A 27607-nucleotide genomic window follows, 5' to 3' on the forward strand; every position below is an offset into this window, starting at 1 on the left:
AAGGTGGAAGAGGGTGAAGCAATTGGTTCGTGTGGGTATTTGAGTGTTACTAAAAACAGCAACTCTGTGTAGAGGTTTAAAAAATAAACAATAACCAAGAACTTCCCAGACCCAGCAGAAGAATAACACTGACAGAGCTCTACCTTTGGCTGTTATAAGCAGCAGGACAGATCCTTTGAGTCTAAAAGCACCGTCAGTCCTTAGAAACAAAGGAGATTCACACAGACAGCGTCACTTCAAGCGTTTTCCTGCAGCAGTGATGGTGTGAATGGTACAGAATGAAATCTTGGCTGCTATCACAGGCAGAACCCACTGGTTTACAGCTGTGTGCAGCAGAGCCTTGAAGCTGCAGTGTAGACCACGGGTAGCAGGAAGGCCAAGCAGGGCCTCAGCTTTTCCATCTTCCTCTCCTGTCGGTCTGACCCAGCACTGTGGGCAGGCAGAAGCAGGGTTCTACCCACACATCCTCATTCGGTTACATAGAGCTCTGGCCTATAGATTTCTTCACCCCAAGGCCCATCAGCTGGGTGTTCACATCAAAACCCGCTACAGCTGAGGTGGTTACGTTGCACCACAGACCTCTAGGGCGAGTTTTATCACAGGTGTTTACAGTCTCAGCCTGCTGCTCACAGGTTTTATTACTTTAGCTCTTTAATAATTCACAATCGGTGACGCAGTCACCACTTGCATTCATAGCCCTACTCGTAGGGTTACTCCGCTCCCACCTGTTTGCGGTCGCTGCCCCTTTAAGGCCTCTAGGTTGCCCGGCCCAGGCGGGGCCTAGTTCCGCCAACAGGCCGGAAGCGCGGGGCCGCGCTGTGAGGCGGGGCGGATGGGGTCGGGCGGCGCGGCCATCTGAGGTAAGATCAGCTCAGCTCAGGGGGGGCTTTTCGGCCTCGAGATGCTGACTTTTCACTTCGCTTTCAAAGGGACCGTGCTCTGAAATCTGCTCTTCTTTCTCTTTCTTTTAGGTATGATGTTTCTATGGAGGTAGCGCTGGCCTTTTTGGCACCTGGGGTGGGTGATGGTTGAGGCAGGAAGGCCTTAATCCATGTTGAGGCCTGGGGTCCCATTGGGGCGGGTGTGGAGCCGTTACGGTGTGTGTGGAACGTGGGGCTGCGGGTTGGGGCTTCTTATTGCTCAGGGTGTTCGTCTCTGTGTGTCTCTGTGTGTCTCTGTGTGTCTCTGTGTGTCTCTGTGTGTCTCTGTGTGTCTCTGTGTGTCTCTGTGTGTCTCTGTGTGTCTCTGTGTGTGTTATTTCACACCTCCATCACAACAAAGTGAGCGGATATCGTCCTGCCTGCCTTTGAATGATGAGAAGTAACGATAAGTAGCAACTCGGGGAGGGGCTGTTTAGTGTGGAGACAAAATCTGTTAACCCAGAAACGAAAGCAGTTCTTGCTCTGCAGCGGACTGACCTCGTTTCTGACTTGCTTATTTGTTTTCTTCAAGATCTCTGAAGTACAGTCGAGCCCCGGCTGCCAGCAGATGGGATGTGCTGTACAACGCTGGAGGGCAGCTGTGGCTGCAGGTCTTAAACCCCGGTCCTGAGCACAGGGCAGCCCCTTGGCCTCCCCACCATGTGACCCAGCGCTCCTGCACCAAATCGCTTCCTTTTCCAAAGGTGAGTTTCGCTGCTGGTGCTTTGTTTTCCTTTCAGTCACCTCTTACATTACATAATAGGAAATGTATGGTTCTGCTCTAAGTTTCGCTTTTGCATTCGTTGTTATGCTAATTAATAGCGGTTGCCAGTACTCCTTTTATGCAGCCATTCCAAGTGTTCATGCTTTTCTAGAACTAGTGAGAACAGAGGTGGCTGTGTAGCTTCTGTGGGAATGGAATGTCATTTCTACATTAGAACTAACATGATAAGTATTTTATTTCATGGTCTCTGCTGTTGTCTAGCATCCTTTATCAGTACTAATAGTTCTTCTCAGGTCCTTCTTATTTCATCAGGGGTCTCAGTCTTCATCATTTGTCCTTTAGATGAACTTTCTGCATTGACGCACGCTCAGTAGATAGGTAAATTAATTTACAGTCACAGATATTAGGCAGATGGAGTTTGCAGCTCTTGTCTGTATGTCCATCCATTTGTGGAATGCCTCTGAGCCTTGAGTTAAAGGCAAATTAGTCAGCCCACTCCTAAACAGTGTGATAATGCCTTTATAAATCAAAAACCCTTGATAAGGACATTAGTAGGCTCACTATGTTGGAAGACTGCTGATATTTGGTGCGGGACAGACAAGGCCCAAGTGATAGAAAGTTTAAGGAGGACAAGTTAAATAATTAGCAATGTACATGTGTATTGTGATAGGTAGATTGTGCTTTTGCATTCAAAGTGTATTTTCTGTATGTAGTGTAGGCTCTTACTACACTTATATCACAGTTTCACAAGGGGGTTATAAGTTGTTTTCCCCAAAGGAAGTTGCTGAACGGAGTAAAGTTGAGATTGGGGCGTTCTGGCTTAGGTAGAATTGAGACAGGTGTAAGATGAGGTAAATATGCAGGGTGGAGAGCACAGGACAGAACAAATGTGCTAACTTTTGGCCACACTGCCCTCCATTTGCCATAGAAAAGTACAAAACATACCTAAAAACAAGAGGTTGGTAACAGACCTTAGAGGGAGATGTATTATAGCAACGGTGCCAGGAGGCTTGTGAGTCTGAGATGTTCAACCAGTGAGCACCAGGAGAGCTGTTACCTGCGTCAGGTTTAGGGCATATAGCAGAATGAATTTGCTGACTGGTGTGAAATTTCTTGCTTGGCTGCTATCACAAAGATCTTTGCATAACTAGAAATCTTCAATTCTGAGCATTTCTCACAGTAGCAAGCAACAGTTTATGTTTAGCCAGTATGCATATGTTTAGTTAAGTGTCAGGAAGGTTTATGAATCTGAAGTACTCATCCAGTTAGGAACCAGGGGAGGAAAAGGGAAGTATTGGGTAATAGGGCATAAAAGAAATAACACTATTTCTGCAGCTATGCTCCTGTTTGCAGGTTGCCCACCAGTGCAGTTGTGAATAAAATCTGTGTTTATCAGAGATAGCCAAATAATTTGTCGGGATGGCATTTCCAACAGTTTGAAGGCTATATCATATGACTTTTTTGTAGTGCTGTGCCTGTGTTTTTAATGTTTGCATGAAGCGGACAGTTTTCTGTAATTTTTATGTAATGTTTTTCATGTGTTCTGTTTCTTTATTTAATTGCTTGTGCCTATGTTATCTAAAACAAACCAAGAGCAGACTGTTATGGCTGGAAGGAAATATTTGACCACTCTCAGTCTTAAGACTTCTGTTGATCTCCTTTTCTTTCTTTCTAAAGAATGAACGTATGTCGATGGTGTACACCGAGTGGTCTTGATGCCACTGAATACCTGAAGAGCTATGCTTCTAAACAGTTGTCCCCAGAAGATTTTGAAGGTTCCAACGATGATCTCTGTTGCTGCTTTGAGTGCGTGCTTGAATACCACAAAGCAAGGGAGAAACTGCCAAGCTTGCATCAGGTACGAACTTTCACATAGCAAGGAGAACTTCAAACTGAAGGAAAACTTCAGTGGCTTGGCCTCAGTATACAGGGGGCAGGAGTTGTGTTACAATGACTTTATAGAAGATGGCATATTGAATTTTAACTGTGTGTTTTACATTTTGCTCCGTGCAACCAAATGTAAAAAGACGACCTGTTTGTTTTCATATATTCAAATTAGTGATAACTAAAGTCACTGATTTAGAAATTATAGCTTGAAGCAAATCAGGATGCCAAGCAAATTAACTGCTCTGCTTTTAAAGTATTGGCTGCTGTTCAGTTTTGAGTTCTTCCTCTTTTTGTTTTGCTTTCATTTATCATTCACTGTTTCCTACAATGTTTGAGTTTCGGAGCTTTGATTTTGCATGCATGTACAAGATAGGAATTAAAAGGAAAGAAAATAAAAGGCTTGGAGCTACTGGGGATCAAATAGTCATAATTGTAGGAACTCAGGGGGGACTTTGTAGGAGATTGGTTAAAATTCCAAAAAGGGGATGTGGTTGAGTAAAACCCACCTGTGTTCCAGTTCAGAAATCACAAAGTAAACTATTCACAAAACAGTGTAGTCCCGAGACTGTGGGCCTCCTCCTCCGTATAGTTTCATGCTAAGGCTGGGCTAAAATCTAACCATCAGATATAATAGAAGAAAAGAAGAAGAAGTTAATGGATATCTTCCGAAGAGTTTATTGACAACAGAGTGAACAGGATGTTGAAAAGGCGGTGTGCCATGAAATAATGTGATGAAGATCTGAGAGGTTTACGACCTTTGACTCATGCAAAAAGAGACTGCAAAGGAATGGACCCTGGGAAAGATCTTGGTGGGATCAGAGATTGAGGTCACCTAGTATATATGATGATGATTATTTTTGCAAATCAAGAGCCTAAAGTACCTATCTGAACCTCTGTCAGTGCTTAACATCATGAAATTGATTTAAAAACAATGAAAGGTGTTTTGAAGTTGTTACTTTAAGATTGTTGTTGGCTTCCCATTGTATATTTTGAAAAGCTTATTTCTGTGTGTGGTGCCTGTATTTATGCAAAGTGAATATTTGTAGCTGATTAATCATAGTTACTCTTTATATAGAGAGATTTCTCGGAAGTCCACAAGAAAGCATACCTCTAGAGGGCAGTCCCACTTGTATAAAGGCTGGAATTAAGCAGGGTGACTGAACCACTGAATGTGCCTTTGTATGGCTTGGTTGTGGGATATAACCTTGATTTCTAATTGGAGCAGTTAATTTAGATGGCTGATATAAGGAAAGAATCCTAGGTAAATATTGACTAAGTCAGTCGTTCTGCATTGTTAACGTTTTCTTACTTTTCCACTATTATGTCACAAAATACATGAGAAAATAAGACTTTTAAAGTCAGTGTTTCTGCTTTTTATGTATGTCTTTTTTCTGGTATAATTGACTTCTTTATTCTGTGCTTTACCTATGGCCTGAACTAATTTTTTGAACAGTGTGAGTTATGAAGATTCTTGAAGTTTGAATGCCACTGTTTTGTTTTGTCTGTTTGCTTTTTAATCATTTTTTAATCATATCTCTGGCATGAGAGCTGAATTCCACTTCAAAATTTTGTTACATACTATGCCAAGAAAGAAGCTTTGCAAAATGAAACTGCAAGTTTTGAGAATCTGGTCAGAGTTTCTGCTTGTAGTAATATTCTTAATTACTTCCTTTGCAAAAGCAATACATAAATATATATAATTTGATTTTGTCAATCTCCCAAACTGAATAGGATTTATTGGAAATGGAAGCCTCCCGTCTCATAACCCACATTGAAAAATCCATTAGAGAAGAAGCTGGAGAAGATGATGAGTTGTTTATTGTGGATGAGAATGGAGAGACACAACTGCCCGTTCATGTTGGCCCAGATTTTGATAAAAACCTGAGAGTGCCACTTCTAGAAGTGCTGAAATACCCATACCTGCTGCTGCATGAGAAAGTCAGTATGTATCTTCTAGCACATAGTTGGAAAGGCATGGTGTTGTTTGTACTGAAGGAAACAAAAATTGCAAATAGTAGTTAAACCAGAGTACCACTGTTTTGTTTTGTGAGCTGATGAGTTTGTTTTTGTTACAAATATGTTTCTCCTTTTAGGTGAGCTTTGTGTAGAAGTGCTGTGTAGAATGGAAGAAACTCAAACCTCCTTTCAGGTTTTTGAGAAATATCCAGGAATTTATCTATTTTTGGTACATCCAAATGAAGTGGTAAGTTACTTTTTCTGTTCCACTGAAGCTTGATTTTAAAAAACATTAGAACAGATTCTTGGTGTTTTTGTGTTGTTTTTTATTTGTTTGTGTATGTGTTTTGTTGTAATCCTTAGATTCGTCGGTGGGCCATCCTAACAGCAAGGAGTTTAGGCAAGGTTGACAGGGATGATTACTATGACTTACAGGAAGTGTTGACTTGCTTGTTTAAAGTTATTGAACTGGGGCTTTTTGAGAGTCCAGATATTTACAGATCTTCAGTGATTGAAAAGGGAAAACTCATTCTTCTGCCATCCCATTTATATGATAATACCAACTACAAGAACTATTGGCTAGGTGAGTATTTCTTGTTAGAAATGAGTCTTGTGCTTTTAACCTGTCTTGTCTGGTAAGCAATTGTTTCAAGTATGAGCTATTCCAAGTAGATTTATTTTCTATTAGAGCTTGTCAAATGGAGAACCTGAACATAGCACATCTGCAGTAGTTTAAGTAGTTAAATGTTGCTGCCCGTGTCTTAGGTTGAGTGTTACAGCATTAGCAGCATTTGGAAAACCCTTGATTTTGATGAAGCTTAAAACAAGTTCTCAGAAGTATACAGAGAGGTTGTTCTCTTGCAGGGATTTGTATGTTGCTAACAGTGCTGGAAGAACAAGCTATGGACTCCTTGTTACTGGGCCCAGACAAACAGAATGATTTCATGCAGTCCATACTTCACACCATGGAGAAAGAAGCAGATGGTAACTAATTTTTAGCACTGAGATTAAGCTTATTTTCTAGCTTATTAAGCATTTTCTAGCTTATTATTCATTTGTCTTTATTATTTTCTATAGTACTTAATTGTTTAGTTGTGGTGGTTTTTTTTTGTTTTTTGTCTGTTTGTTTGTTTTTGCAGTGTAATGCTGGGGTGATAAAACTTCAGCTTTGATGCTTGTTTCTCTCCAGGGAGATGGTCAGTATTTTGCAATATTTGGGCTGTACTGACAAATACTGAAAAGTGATGTTCATAATGAACTCCTAATAAGAGAAAAGATTGTAGTGCTCTAAGAGAACGAGATAGATCATTTCTCCCACATCATTTTCATGTAATATGCAGGTTGTATGGAAGTTTGTGGTGTAAAGTTAGATTTTTTTTTTTTTGGAGCACTAAAATGACTAAATGCTTTTTGGCTTTTTTGGACATACAGAACTCTTGCATTTCAATTCTCTCTGATATTACTGTTATGTTTCAGATGACTCTACTGACCCCTTCTGGCCAGCACTGCATTGTTTCATCCTTATTTTGGATCAGCTTGGATCTAAAGTATGGGGTCAGCTTATTGATCCTGTCCAGGCCTTTCAGACCATTATCAACAGTGTGAGCTACAACAATGAAATAAAGAATATACGTAATAGCTTTATAAGGTAAGTTTCCTTTTTTTTTAACAATAGGTCATTTCTATTACTAGAATAGGACAGTCTTTATGATCATAGAATGGCTTACGTTGGAGGGGACCTTGAAGATCATCCAGCCCCCTTGTCATTGGTAAGGTTGCCAACAACTAGATCAGGCTGTCCAGGATGCCATCACACCTGGCCTTGAATGTCTCCAGGGATCTTAATATCAGGTAGTATAATAGCTTGGTATTGGTGTCCTTGTCGATGCTGCCTTAATTTATGTTGGGGAAGTGGCAAGAAGAAAAATTAGGCGTTGACAACTTCAAGCAATGCAAAATTGAAGTAGGCCCTCTAGAATCTCAGAAAAGCATGTGCTTGTTTCTGATTGACTACTTGATACCTTAGGAATACTCAGTTATACTCAAGATTATTTCCTGAATGTGGAAGGCGGCTAACTGCTTAGTGTTTACTTAGTATTATAACCAGCTCTCACTTGAGACTGAAGAAAAATGCCACATCAGAGACTCTTGATACAGTTGTTGATTTCCAGAATTTTCAATGGGTTGATGCTGATTTAGATTTTACTGTAGTTTTGTATGATGACTGATTTGAGTTTACTTTCAACTCTTAAGTCTTAATTATTTCTCCAGATTTTTTTAAAAGGTACTGTATGATGATGAAAGTTTTATACGTTTTCTGAATGTATTCATTTCAGATAAAGTAGTAAAGCCTTACCTTGTAACATTGCTATTTGCTTCTTGTTCTTGCTGGAGCGAATGCATGAGTACCACATGCATTTCTCCATGGGTAGAAAATTCAAAGAAAATTGACTTTGGGTGTTTGTTCTATTTAATCAGTCAAATCCATGTCTTACTGAAAAACTCTTTCCTGAGGCAGTCCCTCCCTCTTCCCTGCCTCCCTACTCTTATACAAACATGATAGAGTAAGCTTTGACAATTTTTAATGTCAGTGATAAAACTTAGCTAAGAAAAAGTCTTAATAGTGACATAGCCAGTATTTGAAAAGTCAAGTCTGTGTCTTAGCTGATTGGCTTTCTAGTCGTTGGCTAGTTGTGTGGAGTCTATAATGGTTAATATTTCTTTTTAGGACAAAATCTGAACTGAAGACAGACTACGATGATGAAATGGTTACTTGCAGTCAGATTGTATATACTTGTAACACAGAAAAGCCTCAGAAGGTATTAATTACTGTATTTTTTACTTTTTAAACTGATCACTGAATCACAGTGTCAGTTTAAATCATCTGTGAGATACAGAGGAGAATACGTTCTATTAGTAATGTTCATAATGTTGCAAATAAACAAAAAGTATTAACTTGGTATTTTGTGCCTTAAGCAGCAGCTGGTCTGGCCACTTCTGATACTTTCAGGCTGCAAAAGGAAAGAAGAACATGTCTATGAATTAGGCAGAGATTTTGTTAAAACTAAAATTGGTATTGAGATTGTGGCAAACATCATTACAGAGGGAAAATTCTGAATTCAATTTAAATACAGGGAAACAAAGGGCTTTAAATATAGGATAGCTGATTATCTGAGGTTAAATTATGTCACTGTGATAACATCTCTGGAAGTTACTCTAAGAAATATTTTTTCTTGCATATATTTATTGGGGTTTTTTGTTGTTTTTTTTTTTTTTTGTCTTTTCATTTAGACTTTGACTTATACGTTAATAACAGATTCCTCATGTGTGAGAAAATAACAGAAAGGCTAGGAAAACAAAGGCAGATTGAACTGTGAAGGTGTGAATGATGATCATAATGCATGATTAACTTATTTTTCAGGATACTGGGTGGAAAACTGCTATTTGTCCAGACTACTGCCCCAACATGTATGAAGATATGCAAACACTGGCTAATGTGCTTCAGTCTGATATTGGCAGAGATATGCGTGTCCATCAGAGCACATTTCTTTGGTTCATCCCCTTTGTTCAGTCACTAATGGACCTCAAGGACTTGGGTGTGGCATATATAGTAGAGGTCATTCACTACCTCTGTTCGGAAATCAGGGATATTCTCAATGAAAGAATCCAGCAGTGTGACAAAGTCTCTGAATTTTTTCTGTTGATCTTGGTGTCAATTATTGAACTACACAGAAACAAAAAGTGCCTGCATTTGCTGTGGATTAGCTCACAAGAATGGGTGGAAGCAGTGGTGAGATGTGCTAAGCTTCCAGCAATTGCATTTACACGATGTACTGAAAAATCAGCGGGCAGCTATGCAAGAGGTTCAGCAACAAAGTCTTCACAGGCTTCTAACTCTGTGCAGCATGCTTGCGTGCAGTTGATACGCAGCCTTCTTAAAGAAGGCTATCAAATCGGTCAGCATGCACTATGCAAGCAATATTTAGACAAACTCAATCTCCTTCTGCGAGGAAATCTATCTTTAGGTTGGCAGCTGAACATCCAAGAAACTCAGGAATTACAAATATGTTTGAAGCAGGTTATAAGAAGCTTAAAGAGCAGAGCACTGAATGCGTCTGTATCTGTAGAAAACAATGCAAACTCTACAGCTTTACCCACTGTTTCTTTGAAGCAAGAGAAGGGCGCACCTGGTGATGGTCATAAGATGAGTGGACATGGCAGAGAGAACCTTTGTTCACCAGTTGCCTTCATATCAAAAGAAGGTGAGGATGGACGTTGCCAAGAGAACTCTTTCGCTGGCAGAAATAGTGATTGGGAAGAAGATTGTATGGATTCATCTAGAAGTTCAAAATCTTTGGCCTCTACAGACTGCCTCTTGGCAAAGATTAAAAAGGAACCTAAGGACTTAACTCAGGAATGCAAATACCTGCAGAAATCATTTGCAAAAGAAACGTATGGGAAAGTTCTGGAAGATAGGAACAGTGATCATATGTCAGGGAACTGTGCTATGGGTAATCAGGGCTTTAATACAAGTATTCAGAGTTCGAATTTTAGGAGAAGTGGAGTGTGGGAAAACAAACAGGAAACAGAAGCTATATCACCAATATATCTATCTGCTGAAACTTGTGTTGATTCATGCAAGGGAAGGAATGTGTCTCTTAGTTCCTCTTCAAAGTTTAAAGAAGATGTGCATGGACTTGGGCATCTTCAGTTTCAGACACATGCTACTGAAGGGCGCTCTAGACTGTTACCTCAAATAGAGGATTCAAAAAACTACAGTTCTATAACAAGTGCTTCAGAAGCAGAGCAACCTGTGTTTTGCGCTGGCAGCTCATGTATGAGGAAAGACTGTTGCAAGCATCAGGGAGTAAATACTGTGGGTAAAAATGAAGATCCAGAATACAGGCTAGTCTCCAAAAACCAGGAACAAAGAGAGATGCCACTAGACTGCTTCAGCTTCACTAAAAATCAACCTGGCTTGCAGGGAAACAAAGATAATGGTATTTTGCTTGAAGGTGTTAGTGATGCCTTACTGCAGAATGCATCCACCAAAGATGACTCAAGTTCGTTGTTGAAGTCAGTCTGTCTTAAAGACCAAGAAAAGTGTAATTTAAGTGACATAGTTAAACGTGACTGTAAAGGTCAAATTTCAAAGACATCCTGTACGGTTAAAAATTCACTGAGTGGTTTCGTTCCATCTAGGTTTGAAAATAAAGGAGGGATGTCCAACACTGCTCTTCCTGTCAGTCCACTGGCAATAAAGCGTGAATCAAGTGAAAAGTCGATAGTATGCTCAAAGTATTTCAAGAGAGAAAACAGTTCAGAGGAGAAGGAAGAGGAGGATTTTGTGAAGATGGTTTCTGGAGATAATGCTGTAACTAGCTCCCAGATTGATAAAGATCTCAGTAAATTGTCATTAGCTGCATATGCCAAAAGTGTCAATTTTCCCTCGGAGTCGAGTATGGAAAGCTCAGTGCATCATAATATATGTGATGTTAAAAGGAAAGTGAAAAGTGCTGTAAGATCCTCTAATAGTGCCCGGAGTAACCAGTCTCTCTGTGATACAGATAGCCATGGCAATAAAATCATTATAATTTTAGATTCTTCTGATGAAGAAAATGATGCTACAGTCAAAAAAAAAGAAGTTAATGAAAATGCGTGTCCTGAAAAGCAACCTTCATTAGAAATGCAGCATGATATTACAGATGGCAAATTAGAATCAAAGACACCAAACTCTCCCTTGCCACTTGAAGACTGTGAATCTCAATGCTTTGAGTTTGAAACAGAAGATGATGTCTATTCAGTTTGGCAGGATACTCAAGAATATAAACAAGGCTGTGTTTCAACATCTGTTGATAGCAGTCATTCAGATGACTTAACAATGGATCACACAAATGAATGGGGTTATGATGCAGATTATGTAAGTGATGAGGCCATGGAAAAAGAAATAAACTGGGCAGGAGAGGAGATAAATAGACAGAAAGAAACTGATAATACAGGAGTAACTAATTCAACTTTGCAAGAATTTTCTGCTAAAGAAAATGCAAAAGATGAAGTGGAGAATTCTACTGGTGAAAGTACTGTTGATAAAGACTTACTTCTGAATGCAGAATTGACGGAACCCAGAGCTTCTACATCCAGTATCTCATTAGCTTCAAAGCTGTCACTTAAGAAAAGTACTCTGAGCCCACGTAAAAATGCAGCTAAATCTAAGGTAGCAAGAACTCTTCAGAGAAGTCCTAAAGCAACAGCTCTGAATACAACACAAACTAAAAAACTAATTCAAGTTAAATTAAAAAGAATTCAGCCTGGCAGGACAACGCCTGCTGTTGTTCCTCCAAAGAAAATTCGGCAGTGTCCTGCACCAACGTCGACAGTGGAAAAACTTGGTCTGAAAAAGGCACCCCGCAAAGCATTTGAATTATCCCAGCGCTCTTTAGATAGCCTGGCTCAGTTGCGGAGTTATGGTAAAGTTGCAGGGAAGGTTGGAACTGCGCAGAGAGGGAAACTTAAACAAATTGCTCATCCCAGTCTATCTACGCAAATTAACAAAAAAATGCTGGCTTGCCAAGACCTTCAGTTTTTAAAGCAAACAAGGCTCAGCAAAAGTGTTCGAGTGAAAAATATTCCAAGGAGTTCTGATGATAGAAGCAAAAAAGTTAGCACGGTGGATACAAAGTCTATAAAACAAAAGGCTAAATGTTTTGGTGAACCATCTGTTGAAAAGCAAAGAGAAAAAAAAATGGGAGAGACCTTTTGTCCGTCTGTTGATGAGAGAGAGCGTATCACTAACATCTCTGTGGAGAAGGAGGCTGCACAAACTACACTTTACACTGATTGTTCAGATTCAAACAAAACAAAAGATAGTGATGTAATGGTTCCTCCTGTGCCTATGGATTCAAGTCTGTGTTCTGCTGCAGTTGTTGAAGATGCTAAAGGTAAACCAGAAGGAGGCTGCACCGTCCAGCCTGAATTTGGGATGATGGCTTTGAAAGAAAACAAGTGCAAACCAGATGAAAACAGTGATGATGATGATTTATTTTTAACTCAGTTAGATCCTGTGGATATGGAGTTGTGTTCCCAGGAAGAAGATGCTGAAGGCAATACTATAGCTACTACAAGAACAGAGGTAATGGAAATAGCTAGTGCTGAGAGCCTTCCTCAGAATGAAACCCTGACTGTTGTGAAATGTAAGTACAAAGACTGTACGGAAACAGTGGAAAAAATAGGAGATTGCTGTAGCAAGCATTTGGCCACCAATTCAGTATCAGATCACTTGTTTGTCAAGCCTGCTTCCCTGCCACCAAGAAAACCTTCCACTACCAAAATTTTCAGCTCAGTAAGTTCTTCACGAAATGCAGCCTTCAGCAAAGATCTTGAAGATGTTGAAAAGCAACCACCAGCTTTAAAAAGCAGAGCTAGCATTGTAAAACCTCTGTTGAAACCCCTAAGTGAAAAGGCTATGCCAACAAGAAATCAAGCGTTCAAGACTCCAAGTTCCAGTAATATTCCTCAACCTTATATTTCTAATAACATTCTCCAGTCACGAAATACGCAGATCAACAATGCTTCAAATATTTCCAGACGGCCTGTCCGAGCAGAACATAGTTCTTCCTTTATTGGTGCTCAGCAGTACGATCATAATATTTTTGTTAATGAGGTTCTGCAGTGGACTTATGAAATGTTTGCAAACTCCATCCAGTTTGGACCTCCAAGTACTCTTGTTCAATCTGTAGTGGCCTCTGTTCCCATCAGATTTCAGGGATACAATGACTATTTTAATACGTTTTTCCCCTTGGTGATGCTAAATGCCTTTGAAACAGTAAGTTTTCCTTAGTTTTTTTTAATTAACTGTAGTTAGTAAACTTGGGGAAGAGATGTGAAACTGTTTTATGTCTTCTATTTACATTATAAAAATGGTTTTGGTTGGTTTGGATGTTCGTCTGAACACAGCAATGATTTGGGACAAATAATAAGGCTTTTTGTTTTTGGTGCATGTTCCTAAGAACATGCAGTAGGGGGTATTAGAAACAGTTTATATATATATATACATATATATATATATATATATAAGAGAGATATATATATACACACACACACACACATATATATACACACACACACACATACATATACATACATATATATATGTACATATGTGTGTGTATGTATATACATATATATGTAATATCTTTAATAGGAAGCACAGTGTTCCCTTAGTTAAAAGCTGTATGTCTTTATACTCGTTGCATCTCTTCTCCAGTAGAAATAGGACTAAGGGAAAATTAAATCAGTATCAGGGTAATACTGGTGTGCATGAGGATGTAAGGCAGAAAAACCCATGTTTGTTTTAAAGGGCTGTGTAAGAAAGGTATATTTAAAATGGCAGGAAAAGTAAAAGCATTGTTGCTTCCTGCATCTATCTTGTGTTTGACAGCATTTGGGAGTCATGATGAGCTGTTCCTCTGAATCCCTAAATCCTTCTAAGTGTTTTTATGTAGCTTTTACTTTCTAATACGTAGCTGGCACAAGAGTGGGTAGAAAACCAGAAGATGAAAGACAAGACTTACTACATCTACTTACAAAACTTCTGTGCGGATTTGAATTCAGCAGAGTTTATAGGTAAGCGTGATGTTTGGTGTGATTTTTTTTTTTGTGTGTGTGTGTGTGTGTGTTTCTTTTTACATTACATCTCTATTCCTCTCCCCTTTTCTACTGTGGTTGCTTCACCAACTGTGTGAGGGTTTTTTTTGCCTCACATACTGAAAGGATCTTGGTTAATTTACACTTCACAGAATGTGCAGAACAGAAAGAAACATTTTGCAAGTAACTTGTTCCTCACCTTGATTCGTTCAGTACAAAAGTTCTTTGTGTAGTGTTGGGATAGTTTCATTCATTTGCAATGTTGTTTCAGTTCATTCTGGCAAATAAAACAATCCTTGACTTGTTCTGCTTTTACATGGCTCAGGCTGAAGAGTGCAGGATGGAGTTAATTTAATAGTCTTTAGCTACGTGAGAGTTAGATTGTGTTTTTGCAGTGGAAATTTCTAAGACCAGGCTCATTTTTAGGCCCTGACTGAATCAGTAACTATCTTACAAAATGGCTCCATAGGTTAAAATGGCCACATATAGTTGTTTTTCACAAAAATTAGAGCAGAATGGAGGCTGGGGCCTAAATTACTAATTCTGAGAGTTTCCAACAGTTCTCAAGTAGATGTTACTGAAATATATAATGTGTTAATTGTAGCATTTTGTTAGTCAGGAAGTAGTTGTGACTGTTTTCCTTGTACAGTTCTAACTTTAAAATGTGTTTTTGTTTAGCTTCTTTTGATGAAGGTGATTTGACAAAGCAGCTCCATCCAAAGGAGGATGACTTAATCTTTCTGATGGGCCAGAAGAAGAAAGATGCCTTTGGAGAAGACAGTGAGGTTGAAGACCACCTGGTGAATCAAGTTGGTCTCGTCAGGCGATTTTCCCGTGCATCTGGCTGCTTAAATAGTAAGTCATTGGGACAGAAATAAAGATGGTATCAAATGCTTCTTTAGAGCTGCTGGTGGTGTAGCAGTTACCTCAGGTACTAGCAAGCTTTGTAAAAAACCAGCAACTGAATATACAGGCTGATTAGCTTTTTGTGTGCTTTCTTCTGAGATCAGTATACGTGCTCTTTGTGTAAGAGCAGAAGCTCTTACAGTGCTGTGCATTTTTAGGAGTGTGTTGTTGCTGGATATGAGGTGTCATGAATTATTGTGACATCACCACATAAAATCTTTGCAGTCTTCTGTAACTTAAGTTGTGAAGTACAAGGTTTACCAAGCATCAAGGTTAATGTTGCTCAAAGAAAACAGTTTATTTTGGTAAGAATTATTTGTATAATAGGCATCTCCTAATTCTGATAATTTTTTATGTGACTTGAGTATCTTTCAGTAAACGTTTTGAATGTTCTTTGAATTAACAATTGTTATTGTCATTTCTCCTCCCTTCTCTTTTAATAGGACGAAAGGAGCAGCACACTGTCTGTCATCTTTCTGTACAAACTCGAGGAAATTTGTCATTCTTCGTAAATAATCAAATGAAGTGTGTGGTGATTGGCTCCTTAGTGCCCACACAACGGTCATTCAAAGGTCTGCTACTACTGAGCAGGAGTCCCCTGGCTAAAGCCATCATAAATCCAAGTTACAGTGATTTCTGTCCAAGGGATTTGCCTGTAGCTTCAGGAAGTGCAGTAAGTCCAATGCCTAAGGAAAGCGATACAAATGGCAGGTGGGCAATTGGATTTTGCAAAAATGATTCTTGGAGGTGACCAAGGGTGAAAAGAAAGGTTTCAAAACTGACGTCTGCTTTTCAGAGTTGGTTGATTGGGTGAATAGAGATGATGCTGAATTTGCTCAGGTGCAATGGTACACCTTTGTTTTGCTGCTGGAGTTGTCTGCTCAGGAAGTAAAGTGAAGTGTGGGAAAGGCAATGCGGATTTATAGAGGAAGCATCGCTATGACTTTTCAGTCAGGATTGGTATGCATCTAAGAGCAAACCTAGTATCAAAAGCTTCCATGCACTTTGGTTTTGTGATTCTAGCTAAGGGGATGGGGAACATTCTGGGATTATGTAATGCTTTATCAGCATTAAGTCACTATTTTCCTGTCCCTTCAGATGTTTTATATGAATGAATACAATGAAGATCAAAAGAGAGCCATTGAAACAGCTTATGCCATGGTAAAGCAGCATCCAGGGCTTCCCAAAATCTGTCTCATCCATGGACCACCTGGAACTGGGAAGTCCAAAACTATAGTTGGACTTCTGTCTCGTGTTTTGAGAGAGGTAGGTGAGTGTGGTGCAGCCATCTCTTGTGGGTGTTTGGTTTCTCAATGCAAGTTAGTGGCAGCTTAAGCTAAATGGAAGAGTGGCAGTGATAATGACTAGAAGAGATGCAGTTCATTAAATTGAATTAATTAAACCAGAGCAGAATGGGCTGTAGTGATGGAAGTAATACTTGTTGGATACTTTGGAAAAGGTTTGCTGTATATAACTTAGAAAATTAAAAAAGAATAGAAATTTGCTGATCATACAAATTGGAAGTATAAACGCTTTATTAAAATTAAGATATCAAAGTATTAAGATATTTCTAACAGTGACATGTCTAGTTTAATGGTTTTTGTATTAGCATCAATCAGATAATTGTTGAAGGGAGTTTGTGCAAACGGTGTTTCTTTAAATAACTTGCTGTACTCAGTGTGAGGCGTACCTTAGAGTTTAAGTAACAGTAGCCCCTATACTATGCATGCTTGTTAAGTTGAATGTGCAGTCTGACTTCTGAAATACAATCAGAAACAATCTAAAGAGCCTGTCCTGGTTTATTGCTAATTAATCTCCAGAAAACTAGGAATGAGAAAACGAGTAAGGAAAATTACAGGATGAAGCAAAACCGTTTTCTGGTTTGCGCACCATCCAATGCTGCAATTGATGAACTCATGAAAAAGATCATCGTTGCATTCAAGGAGAAATGCCAGAACAGACAGGAGCCTTTGGGTAAGGTTTATTTTAAAAAAATATCACTTTCTGTGTTAAGTAGGCAAAACCAGCTGTTACAGTTTCTCTTTCAGGTTGGGTGTAATACTTATGTTGCTCTGTACAGCTGTTCACTTCTGCACATCATGACTGATTCTGCATCCTCATAGCATTGTTAGTATGCTTTTTAGAAAGCTGTATTATTTTTATTTAAATATCACGTTATGTAGATGTTTACCCTTTCCTTTTAGGGTTATTATCAAATCACCACTCTTCAAGTACTGCTGCTATGTTAATTACTTGTTTTGTTTTTTTTTTTTCCTCTCAATCGGAAGTGCAAAGATGATTAAAGCAATCTAAAAGTATTTTGGCTCTGATTTTGCAAACAGGGAACTGCGGTGATATCACATTAGTGCGACTGGGTGCTGAACGATCAATCAACAGTGAAGTTCGGGCTTTTAGTCTGGATAAGCAAGTTGAACATAGAATGAGTAAGTAGTGTGCAAACTGGGCTTTTCTTTAGGTTTTATTTAAGAGCTGGGTGATGTTAAACACGTGAGACACTACACCATGTCTTGTACATCTTAAAGAAATAATAACAGATGTGTGTTAAAGCCATTCTTCTTAAACAATATTACTATGCAGCATTTGAGAGCTGCAGTTGGAACCAAGAAAAGTGTATTATCTTCATTTTACTGTCTGTGATAAAAGACCTTGAAAGGAAAAAGGGAACTGCAACAAAAAGTGACTTTCTGTTCATTGTGAATAACGTAATGTTGTTATTATAACCAGTTGAACTACTCACCCTGCTTAACTTCCTTCAATTTACTATAGAACGAAAGCCTGACCGTGACCAGGGTATTTATAAGAAAAAAGCAGCTCTGGATGAGAAGCTGGACATGCTCTCTCGTCAGCGTGCCATGCACAGATGTGAAAAGAGGGAGGTAATAAACTGACAACATTTTATTTGTTTGGGTGTTTTTGTTGTTGTTTTGTATTCACATCTGTATCCAAAGAGCGAAAAGCACTTTCTTTTAAAGGCATCCAGGATAAGGAATAAGGAACTTCAGGGATTCTTCTTTTTTTTTTCAGTCTGTTTTATACTGATGTTTTCAGTGGCATGGTTATGGAACTTACTGCTGTAATGTCCAGCAACCTTCGTTTGGTTCTGCCACCTTTTAGTTCTCAATGAAGCCATGTTCATTAATTTCACTGTGTGCTTCAAAGCTTTGTTTTGTTTAACTGGAAGCAGTAAGATGACTTAAAATCTGTGATTTGAAATGTTTTGTACTGGAAGTTTTCCATCTCCCTGCCTAAAAAATTGGCAGTTGTTTTCAAGTTACAGATTTCTAAGGGTAAGCCACTTTTCTATTTGCACAGATATGTGAGAATGCAATGTCATGTGTTGTGAAGTGTGAATACTTTGACAATTTTTGAGGAACTGATCAACTTCTTCAGATGCATTTGATATTTAGAGACAGTCTGGACCAGTCTAAATGATAAACAAATTATAGCATGGGAGGAAGAAACATCAGTAGAACATGTGCTGTTAATTATTCCTGATATTTATTTGGATCTTTTTTTCTTTTTTCCCCTCATGTAGAGTCAAATGTTAGATGATGAAATTGCCAGACTTTCAAAGGAGAGACAGCAACTTGCCTCTCAGCTGAAAGAGGTAGGAATTTGTCTTCATGGCTCTTTAATACACCTCAGCTAATGTATTTGGATACTTGGTATCCTTTAATTGTGATGAAGATCTGGATTTGATGTAGCAGGTAGTATTTATAAGAGGTAAAAGACAAGCTGCTTTTTAATTTATGGATTGCCAGATGTGAGTCACATGTGACTCAGGCTGTGTGTTGGGGAGAAAAACAGTTTGGGAATTCTCTCTTAGTGGATTTATAAGGAAATGTAACGTATTGGGTGAAGAAGATAGAAATGAGCTCACAACCTTCAATTAATTTGACCTATATTCATCACCACTTTCATGCCTCTTGCAGTCCTGACTGGAGTTGAGGTATGTTTAAGCCTTCTTAAGGAAAGCGACTGCCAGAGATTTTGTGTGTGGAAGGGGGGAGTGCCAGTCTCTGCTTTCAAACCTGATAGCAAACACAGAGTTAGATTGCATAACTGAGGAGGCAAAAGTTTGCTGCTTCAGTAGGATTGGTCTGTGATTTAAAGTGAGAGTACTGCTTAGTCAAGTCAACTTTTGTGACTTTTGTTTGTAGTCAGGAAGATAAACTTCACTGGGATGATCTCATTGGTTTGGTAGTTAGAATTGTCCAGACAGTTAAAAATTGGACGTAGTTCATGAAAGCGAAAAAGAATACATGGTGTTCTATTGTACTTGAAGGTTCGGGGACACTCTCAGAAGGTACAGACAGATATCATCATGCAGTCTGATATAATCTGCTGCACACTGAGCACAAGTGGAGGAGGTCTGCTGGAATCTGCTTGTTGGCGGCAAGGACTCGATCCTTTCTGTTGTGTCATTGTTGACGAGGTCAGTAAAGCAATTTCGAATTTCATCTTGTTCCATGCTTGAAGTCTTCCTTGTTCTCTGCTTAGGCTACTTGTGGCTACTTGCTGATGTAATATGATCTGGGCAGACTACCCCGTTCCCACATTTTTATCTGTTAACCAGCCTACTCTGCCACACAGAGCAATGAGAGGAATGAATAAGTCCAGATTACTTCTTTTTTTTTGGTGACTTGTCACTAAAGCATCACACATTTCTTATTTACAAACCATGGCTCAAGTGTGGTTCTTGCTATAGAGATTCTTACACAACTGTGTTATATCTGTTTGGGAAGCTCTGCATGTTTAATAATAATAATTTGGTTTGCGTTTTTACTTGAGAAGTTTTTTGTTTTTAAGCCTTAGAAAGCATTTTTGTGTTAATTCAAACTGGTATTACAGAACGCTTTACCTGCCTCCACTTGCTTGCTTACAACTTCTGCTTTTTTGTCCTATTCACATATACAAAAGGCAGGGCAGTCCTGTGAAGTTGAAACACTGATTCCACTGATTCATCGCTGTAATAAACTTGTCCTCGTTGGAGATCCCAGACAGCTCCCTCCCACTATAAAATCAGTAGTAAGTGTTTAAACTGTATTTTTTTATACTTTCTATTGGGTATAGGGTAAGAACCATGTAAAAACAAAACAAAAACATGTCGAAGGGGAAAAAAAGAAGAAACACTTGAAAGTCAGATCTTGGGGTCTGTCAGGTTACAGCACTTTATACTGCCAGGTGGTTCCTGTTTAGTTTGTTACGTGGAGCCTGTATTGATACTGCCTTCAGATATGTTAGCTGATGTTGCTGTGAGCGTGCCTTCTGTAGACTTGCAAGTAATCTCTTGCACCAATAAGAGCAGCTACAGCAGCACAGAGTTCTCTACAACCTGGTACTTCATTTGGGATCAGCTTTGCATTGCTGCAGGCTCTGTTTATCATTGTGAGCTTCATCCAGTGTCACGTTCCTTAGGGAACATGGGATTAGGATGAAGACTACTGCCTACCTATCAGTATGTTCTAAGACTGAACATATGGGAGCTCTTATTTTCAATCTAGCAAAATAAGGTGTTGTCATTTCATCAGTGTTTTAGAACTTCAGAATATCAAATAGTTTCAAGTCTACAAAGCAAATTTTTATTGTTAAATTTGAACGTAATTCTTCAGAAATCACTTGTGTTTCCTTCTGACAGAAAGCTCAGGAATATGGCTATGGTCAGTCCTTAATGGCACGCCTGCAGAGACACCTGGAAGAACAAGTGCAGAATAATCTTTTACGTCTACCAGTTGTGCAGCTGACTGTGCAGTACCGAATGCACCCTGACATCTGCCTTTTCCCATCCAGTTATGTTTATGGCAGGACTCTAAAGACTGACAAGTGAGTAGCTGTCTGTTCTGATTTCTGAGCAGTGGGGTTTTCAAATGAGCCTTTTCATATCAGGGGTTTTTTTTATTCTAAAAATTCTTGAGGCTTGGGGGGGAAGATGCTTAGTGGTAATGGGAGACTTTATTTAGTCTCTCTCTTTTATATGTAACTTAACTAATTCACTTGAAAAGGAGTGTGCTACTTACTCCATGGAATTCATTTTTAGACTGAAAATTAAGAGCTCTGAAAAAAAGTTGAGGGTTGCTTTTATGAAAGTGATGGTGGAAATAAACGATGCATCAGTTTCTTATGGTTACCTAGTGATTAAACTTATTTACAGAGCAACAGAAGAGAACAGATGTTCTTCAGAGTGGCCATTCCAGCCCTATCTTGTTTTTGATGTAGGAGATGGCCGTGAGGAGCGTGACAAAGAGTAAGTCCTGCAGTCTGTTCTGCCAAATTGTGCATGTGCTGAGAATCAATTACCTGCCAAAGGGTTGTGTTCTTTCATGTATTGTTTCCAGCATGCATCAAATAGCCAGAACTGCACTTTCAACTTGGTTTGATTTATGGGAAAAGTTTTGCTGGAAGCAGATGTTGATTGGTGGTGGTGTTGGGGGTTTATATACTTACTTGAATATAGTTTTAATCCTGTTGTGACTGTCTGCTAGATGCTAGTTAATTCTTACAGATTATGCTAATTCAAGAGGTGGTTTGAATTTCTGGTGTATTTTATTTATTTAGTTACTTTTTCTTCACAGCTGCATATTGAGGTAACACCAGAAGATGGCAGGCTCCATCCTCCCTTTTATATATTCTGTAAGGAAAGCAAAGCTATATAATTTTAAGGGAGCATGAAGTGTAGCCTTTCATAGTTAACATTTCTCATTGTTAGTACCTTGTCAGGGCCTGCTTGTAAAGGTATTTGAGCATCTGTATGAAGGAAACTCTGAAAGTTCCAAGGGGGTCTTTGAATCTCAATTGCACTTCCAGTTTGGCTGAACGGTTGAATTCAGAAGCTGTCAAATGTGTGTGTATATATATATTTTAACATTTCCTTCATTTCTTGTTCAGCTCTTTTAATAACCCCCAAGAAGTGAAACTGGTGTTAGAAATAATTAAGACAATTAAAGAAAAAAGAAAGGATCTAGGTCTTCGTCGCATTGGAATAATTACACCTTACAGTGCACAGAAGAAGAAAATTCAAGAGGAACTAGAAAGAGTGTTCAAGGATAACAGGTAAATAAACCATGATGTTTCAAATGGGAAGTGGCTCTTGTGTATTAATCCCTTGGTTATCCTCTTAAAATCACAGCAAATACTTTACAGTTTCTACATTTATTGCCAAAATTTGCACTTGGCAGTGCTTTTAAGAAAGGGCATTACCAACCATAAGACAAATGTGGTCTCTTTGTGCCATTTCTTAGTTATTGCTTGTCTGTGTGCTTTGGTTATATTGCTGTTTTGAGTGTAGCTGAGTTGAAAGAAAATCTAAAATTCCAAGTGATGTGGAACTGAGCAGCTTTTTAGCAGTGATCTTGACCTCAAGAAAAGAAATTTTGGTGTAGGTGCATACACCAAATCTTTTCAAGTTCAGAAGCAGAAACTTAGAATAGTTCTGACAGCTCATCATTCAGGGTAGTTTAGGCTGTTTGCATCAGTGTGTTGCTTGAAAATCCACCTAATATAATGGCTTTATAATGTTTTCTTCAACAGCCCAGGAGAAGTGGATACAGTGGATGCGTTTCAGGGACGGGAGAAGGATTGCATCATAGTGACGTGTGTCCGGGCAAACAGCTCTAAAGGGTCAATTGGGTATGTCTGTCTCCTGTGATTTGCAAGTCCCATTTCCAATTACACTCCAGATATTATCATTATGTTTTAAACATTATCAGTAGAAAAGTTATTAGAGAACAAGTCACCACAGCTAGCAGATGAAAAGCCATCTGCATGAATTGACATTATAGGTTTGACATCCCACCCAAAATGGGGTGTGGAAAGTGCTAAGCATGTTCTGCACTATATGCCGATGAATGCACATTTCTGTTTTAGTCTGTTGTTGCATAGTTTTGGCTGGTTCCTTAGTGTACTGCAAGACTTTTCTCTTAGTTTTTACTCTGTATTGTGATTTAACGTTTTTTTTTGTCACTGTTGTTATATTATTAATACAGCATTCTGCCTGTAAAAGCACTGCCAACTGGTTAGGTAGTTTGGGAATGTCATGCAGAGCAGCTGTATCTTTGATTTGTATAGCAACATGCCGAAGTTGATACGCAGAAAGTCTTGAATTAAGATTGCATACTTTATAGTTTATGTAGGTTTCTTCCAGCTTGAGACAGAAGGAATTGAATACCAGGTGTACTGTTTGTCCCTCCAAACTGCTACGCAGTTGTTAATTTACTTTAATTTACTTCAGTAATATTCTCCATAGTTTACTGATTGCTTCAATTTAGAAATGGCAGAAGTGTGCCACCTCCTTGTTCATTGTTTTTTAAATTAAGCTATGGGAAGGCTGTTCACGTAAGCAGAAATCTGTCTCTACACACCAGGTTTCACTAAGCATAAAGAGCTTTTCTGGTACTAATTTCCTAGTTTTTAGCTTAAGGGGTTTTAATTATGTTGACCCATGCTGCTTTGGGAAGGATAAAAGACCCAGACTGTGTTAAACAGTGATGCTTTTTGAAGGTGTCTTAATCTAGTTGATTGAGATTGGAAACTGATGGCAGCTGGAACCTGCCAGTACTTCTGGCTGGCTTGGGACATAACCTCTATTTGTTCTTTCAGAACAAAACTTTGCAACTTACTGTGCTGGAGATTTACATAATAAAACTTTGGCAGTGGTGTGCCTTAAAAGCTATATGTACTGATGACTTGGACATCTCTGTTACAAAGTCAAGTGTCATTGGCAAGATGTGATGGGAAAGTTTGCCATCACCATTACTGCTGATCTCTTAGCTGAGCAAAGTATTTTGGTCTCCAAGGTTGCCGGTCCAGCATTAAATTTGCTCTGAAAGTACCTTGGAAAAGGAGGAGTAAACTCTCACAGAACACAACAGTTAAAGGATTGTTTTTCTTTCTCTGTCCTTTTTTTATGCAGTGGCCAAATCTTCTGGTGTGATTCTGTGACTTTTGGGGTCTTTACTTGCAGGTATTGCAGACCTGCAGTTCAGCAGGTATTAGGCACTGATGTAGGATCTATTCAAATTAAGTTGTGCAGAAGCTTGTCTTTGCCTTTGAACTGCAAACTTTGTTAGTACGGAATAAGCTGTGAATTTAGGGAGCTTCTTCATTAGAGGAGGAATATAAGTTTCATAACTGAGTGGTGTTTTTGTTTTTTCCACTTAACGTTTATTTGTAGGTTTCAGCGCCTTGGTTTGTGATCCCACAGAAACAGGCTAGGTAATCTCATGCTTGCAACATGAATATTTTCTTATGCAAGGATTGTACTTTTCAGATCTTGAAGCATGATATAGCAAGTTTTCCTTCTTGTTCTGCCAGTGCAATTCACCTTTAAAATAAACTGTTGAAGCCCAACATTCAGCATTTCCATAGAAATTTTTTTCCATTAATCATGCCAAATATTAATCTATTTCAGTTCAGGTCAAAAAGAAGCTTAAAGTCTTGATAGGTGAAGTGAGGTTGATGACTTCTGTGCTTTGAGGAACGTTTAAGGAAGCAGTAGTTGGTATTAAGAGGGGATTTGCACTAAGAAAGGAAACATTGATGGTAAGAGCTGGAAAGGACTGGAACTCCCTGCAAGGCATCAATGGAGAAAGAAGGAAAAGCAATTCATCTGAAGCCCTTCATGCAAAGCGGGGCTGCTGCAGTGGCATCTGGGAATGGGTCACGGACTGTTTCTGTTGTCTTTATTCCACTTTAACTGAATATTTCCTTACCACTTTTAAGTCTGTTCCAATAAGTAGTTTAGGAGCTTCATTTTGTCATGCCTCCTAGGTTTCTGGCAAGTCTTCAGCGTTTGAATGTTACAATTACTCGAGCCAGATTCAGCCTCTTCATCCTTGGAAGACTGAAAACACTCATGGTAGGTGTGGTATTAATCAAATAATTGTAATCTATCCTTTTAGGTCAGGTCAGTATTTTCAGTAACTAAATTATAACATAGCCCTTTACAATTGAAGAATGGAGGCTTCGAAGATAGGCAAGATAGAGTGATGGCAGAGATGCTTTCCTTTTTGATCCGTGCTGTTCTTCCATTTATTGCAGTTGTCACTGGATGCTTGGGCAAGGAAAATGATTAAAAACTGCAAAACACCCCCAAACATTCCTTGATGTTCAGATTGTTTTTGACTCTACTCTGTATGGTCACATGGTGTCTGAGGATACCATCTGATGGTATTAATGGAAACAGATGTTTCTGAAACAGATACGCATACTGGGGGCAGAGGAGGGGTGATAAAGGTCCTATGAAATGTGTGGAATTACTCTTAAATAGACTTAATGTCTTACTGTTCTTGGTTTTTATTCTTTTTCCATTGCAAGGGGTGTTAGCTACATCACTAGGGGGCATTAGACCCACATTTCACACTGGAAGTGCTCTAGGCCTTCATGGGTACAGAAATTTTCACTTAAAGAGTAGTTTGCAGATTGCTGAAAGTGACCTTCCCTGTGTTACAGCAGCCAGAATGCCTATTGCTGTTTCTCCAGAGAAAGTTTAGATCCTTCTATTCCAGAAGGAACATTATGAGGTTTCTGTTACAGTTGTCAGGTATCTTAATTAAGGGGTTTTGTATCCTCCAAAACCTCTGTCCATGTGTTGTTTTCCTTCTGATAAATCTTTTCTTTTGGTGTTGGTGTCTTTTTTTCTTCTTCTTTACTGTAAAGGAGAATAAAGACTGGAACCAATTGATTCAGGATGCTCAGAGAAGAGGTGCAATTGTCAAGACATCAGACAAAAGCTACAAGAAAGATGCACTTAAGATTCTGAAGCTCAAACCAGCACCACAGAATCCCTCGTGCCTGCTTCCCACCAAAGCAGGGACAACAAAGGCTCCTCTGGCAGAGGCTTGTTCTTCTAGTAGGAAGGTGGGTGAGTCTGCAAATCCGAGGGAGGCCAGCAGACCACGAGAACTTGCTGCTGGTCCTGGCCATGCAGCGCCACAGGGAAGCAGAGTGCCCCAGCAGCCACAGGGAGCTCAGGCTGCAGACTCACGGCGAGCCAGTGTCTCTGCACCAGTGGAGGCTGCAGTACTCCCTGCGTACAAAGAGAAACCACGGGACCCAAGGCTGGCAAGTATGGCCAGCAGAACTGAAACTAAAGGAAAGGAGCAGGCTGCAAAAGACAGCAGTCAGTCAGCCCAGAGCAGTCGAGAATCAATGCTGCAGCAGCATCTGGATGTGTCCTCAGCTGCCAGGGATCAGATTTCCAGAACAGAACCTTCTAAGAAGCACCAACAAACAAAGGGACAGTGTGACGTGCCTTCCACATTGCCTTATGCAGCTAAACTAGAGGGTGACAGGAGAGCTTCATTACCAGAACACCATTCAAAAGCCAGCAGCGAAAGAGGTGAATGTAATAGCAGTAAGTGGAACAAAGACCCACGTACTTTAATGAGGAGAACATCAGAGTTGTCATCAGTGAGCACAGACTCCAACAGTGCCAAACGAAGAAGGACCTTTCACTGACTTCAGTACTTCAGTGTTGGCTCGTTGCTGAAAATCTATTCCCATGTTTCTATCTAGCAAGGAATGTATTTTAAAATATTTAGTACACCTGGAACTCCCTTATAGTAATACTGCTGTTATCAGTAGATCCATCATTTTCAATGTTTCTAGTTATGAAAGGGACTGTATGTCTGGCAGTTAAGAGCTATTGAAGAGAAAAGTTGGAGAGTTGCATTCCTTGGAATGGCGGTGAGTTTTGTCATCTAGGAAGTTAAGGTTGTAAATGTTGTATATTTGTACAGTATGCAGAATTATTTTAAGGTTTAATTGGGCAAATATAACTTCTCCTTTCCTTGTGCAAGTGCAGATTTCTTAGCTATGTGATTTTTTTTTTTTAATGAAGAACAAAAGGAAAGTATAAAACAACAGGAATAAAAAAAAACCCAGACCAAACCTTGCTAAAACAAAGAAAGAGGAAAAAAAAAACCAACCCCCCTTTTGTACCAGGAAGTATAATTTATTTAATAGCAAAGTGTGTGTGTTGGTAACGTGGTAACAATGAGTCTTCCTCCTGTTCCACTAGTGCCTCAGGGAAGGCCAAAGGCAGATGTACGTTGGTTGAATGAAGAGAATTCTACTTATTTTTGTGTATTTTATTGCCTGTTTTTATAGGAACAGAAGAGCTTTCATTTATACAAATGTGTCTTGAGTTTTGCTCTTGCTGCTGCTTCGTCAGCTGGAATCCTTTGGAATCCTTTTCCTCTTGGCAGTGGCAGTACAAACTGCAGATTAAAGCCTAGGAGGTCTGTTTGAACCCAGTGAGTCCTTGTGATGAATAATCAACAGGACTGTGGAATCTGAGTCAAAGATCTAGTTAACACTTACTGATAATGACACTTAAGTTTCTTTGTATGCTGCTCTTGGAGATCTAGAGATTAAAAAAAAGGGGGAGTGGTTCCATTCTAAGTGTTATTACTGGATTCTTTTCACTGTGCTGATGAAGAAGTAACCAGTAAAATGAGGCGCGGGGGGAAAAAAAAAAAGCAACACCTATTTTTAAGAAAGCCATCCTTTCATCATTAACATTTCACAATAAAAGTGGAATTATTTCTCTTAA

General features: G+C 39.2%; 1 protein-coding gene across 9 annotated transcripts; it reads left to right on the plus strand.

Moving 5' to 3' along the window:
• The first annotated feature begins 807 nt into the window (after nucleotides 1-807).
• On the plus strand, nucleotides 808-27607 carry SETX (senataxin). 9 transcript variants are annotated; one of them, XM_085521267.1, is made up of 26 exons: nucleotides 808-971; nucleotides 1453-1624; nucleotides 3322-3502; nucleotides 5263-5473; nucleotides 5625-5734; nucleotides 5851-6070; nucleotides 6352-6471; nucleotides 6964-7135; nucleotides 8216-8306; nucleotides 8909-13309; nucleotides 14010-14109; nucleotides 14809-14985; nucleotides 15480-15709; nucleotides 16135-16302; nucleotides 16857-17010; nucleotides 17379-17480; nucleotides 17824-17933; nucleotides 18593-18664; nucleotides 19343-19492; nucleotides 19978-20085; nucleotides 20696-20880; nucleotides 21209-21301; nucleotides 21943-22107; nucleotides 22585-22683; nucleotides 24823-24910; nucleotides 25711-27607. In XM_085521267.1, the coding sequence occupies exons 3-26, from the start codon at nucleotides 3323-3325 to the stop codon at nucleotides 26509-26511; spliced, it is 8307 nt and encodes a 2768-aa protein (XP_085377393.1). In that variant the 5' UTR covers nucleotides 808-971; nucleotides 1453-1624; nucleotide 3322; the 3' UTR covers nucleotides 26512-27607. The 9 variants fall into 9 exon arrangements, 6 of the variants coding, with proteins under 6 accessions (XP_085377393.1, XP_085377392.1, XP_085377395.1 ...); XM_085521266.1 differs by having other exon boundaries at nucleotides 808-860; XM_085521269.1 differs by having other exon boundaries at nucleotides 808-860; nucleotides 5263-5469.

Source organism: Coturnix japonica, chromosome 21 (assembly GCF_054131305.1).
Source record: "Coturnix japonica strain WE chromosome 21, WE-NBRP24, whole genome shotgun sequence".
Taxonomy (NCBI): domain Eukaryota; kingdom Metazoa; phylum Chordata; class Aves; order Galliformes; family Phasianidae; genus Coturnix; species Coturnix japonica.

What these genes read in the sequence shown, in the direction of transcription:
- SETX (XM_085521267.1), top strand. Translation starts at nt 3,323, where the DNA reads ATGAACGTATGTCGATGGTGTACACCGAGTGGTCTTGATGCCACTGAA. An exon ending in ACAGATGTGAAAAGAGGGAG is followed by an intron (nt 17,934 to 18,592) that starts GTAATAAACTGA and finishes CCCCTCATGTAG; the next exon opens with AGTCAAATGTTAGATGATGA. An exon ending in GAAGACTGAAAACACTCATG is followed by an intron (nt 24,911 to 25,710) that starts GTAGGTGTGGTA and finishes TTTACTGTAAAG; the next exon opens with GAGAATAAAGACTGGAACCA.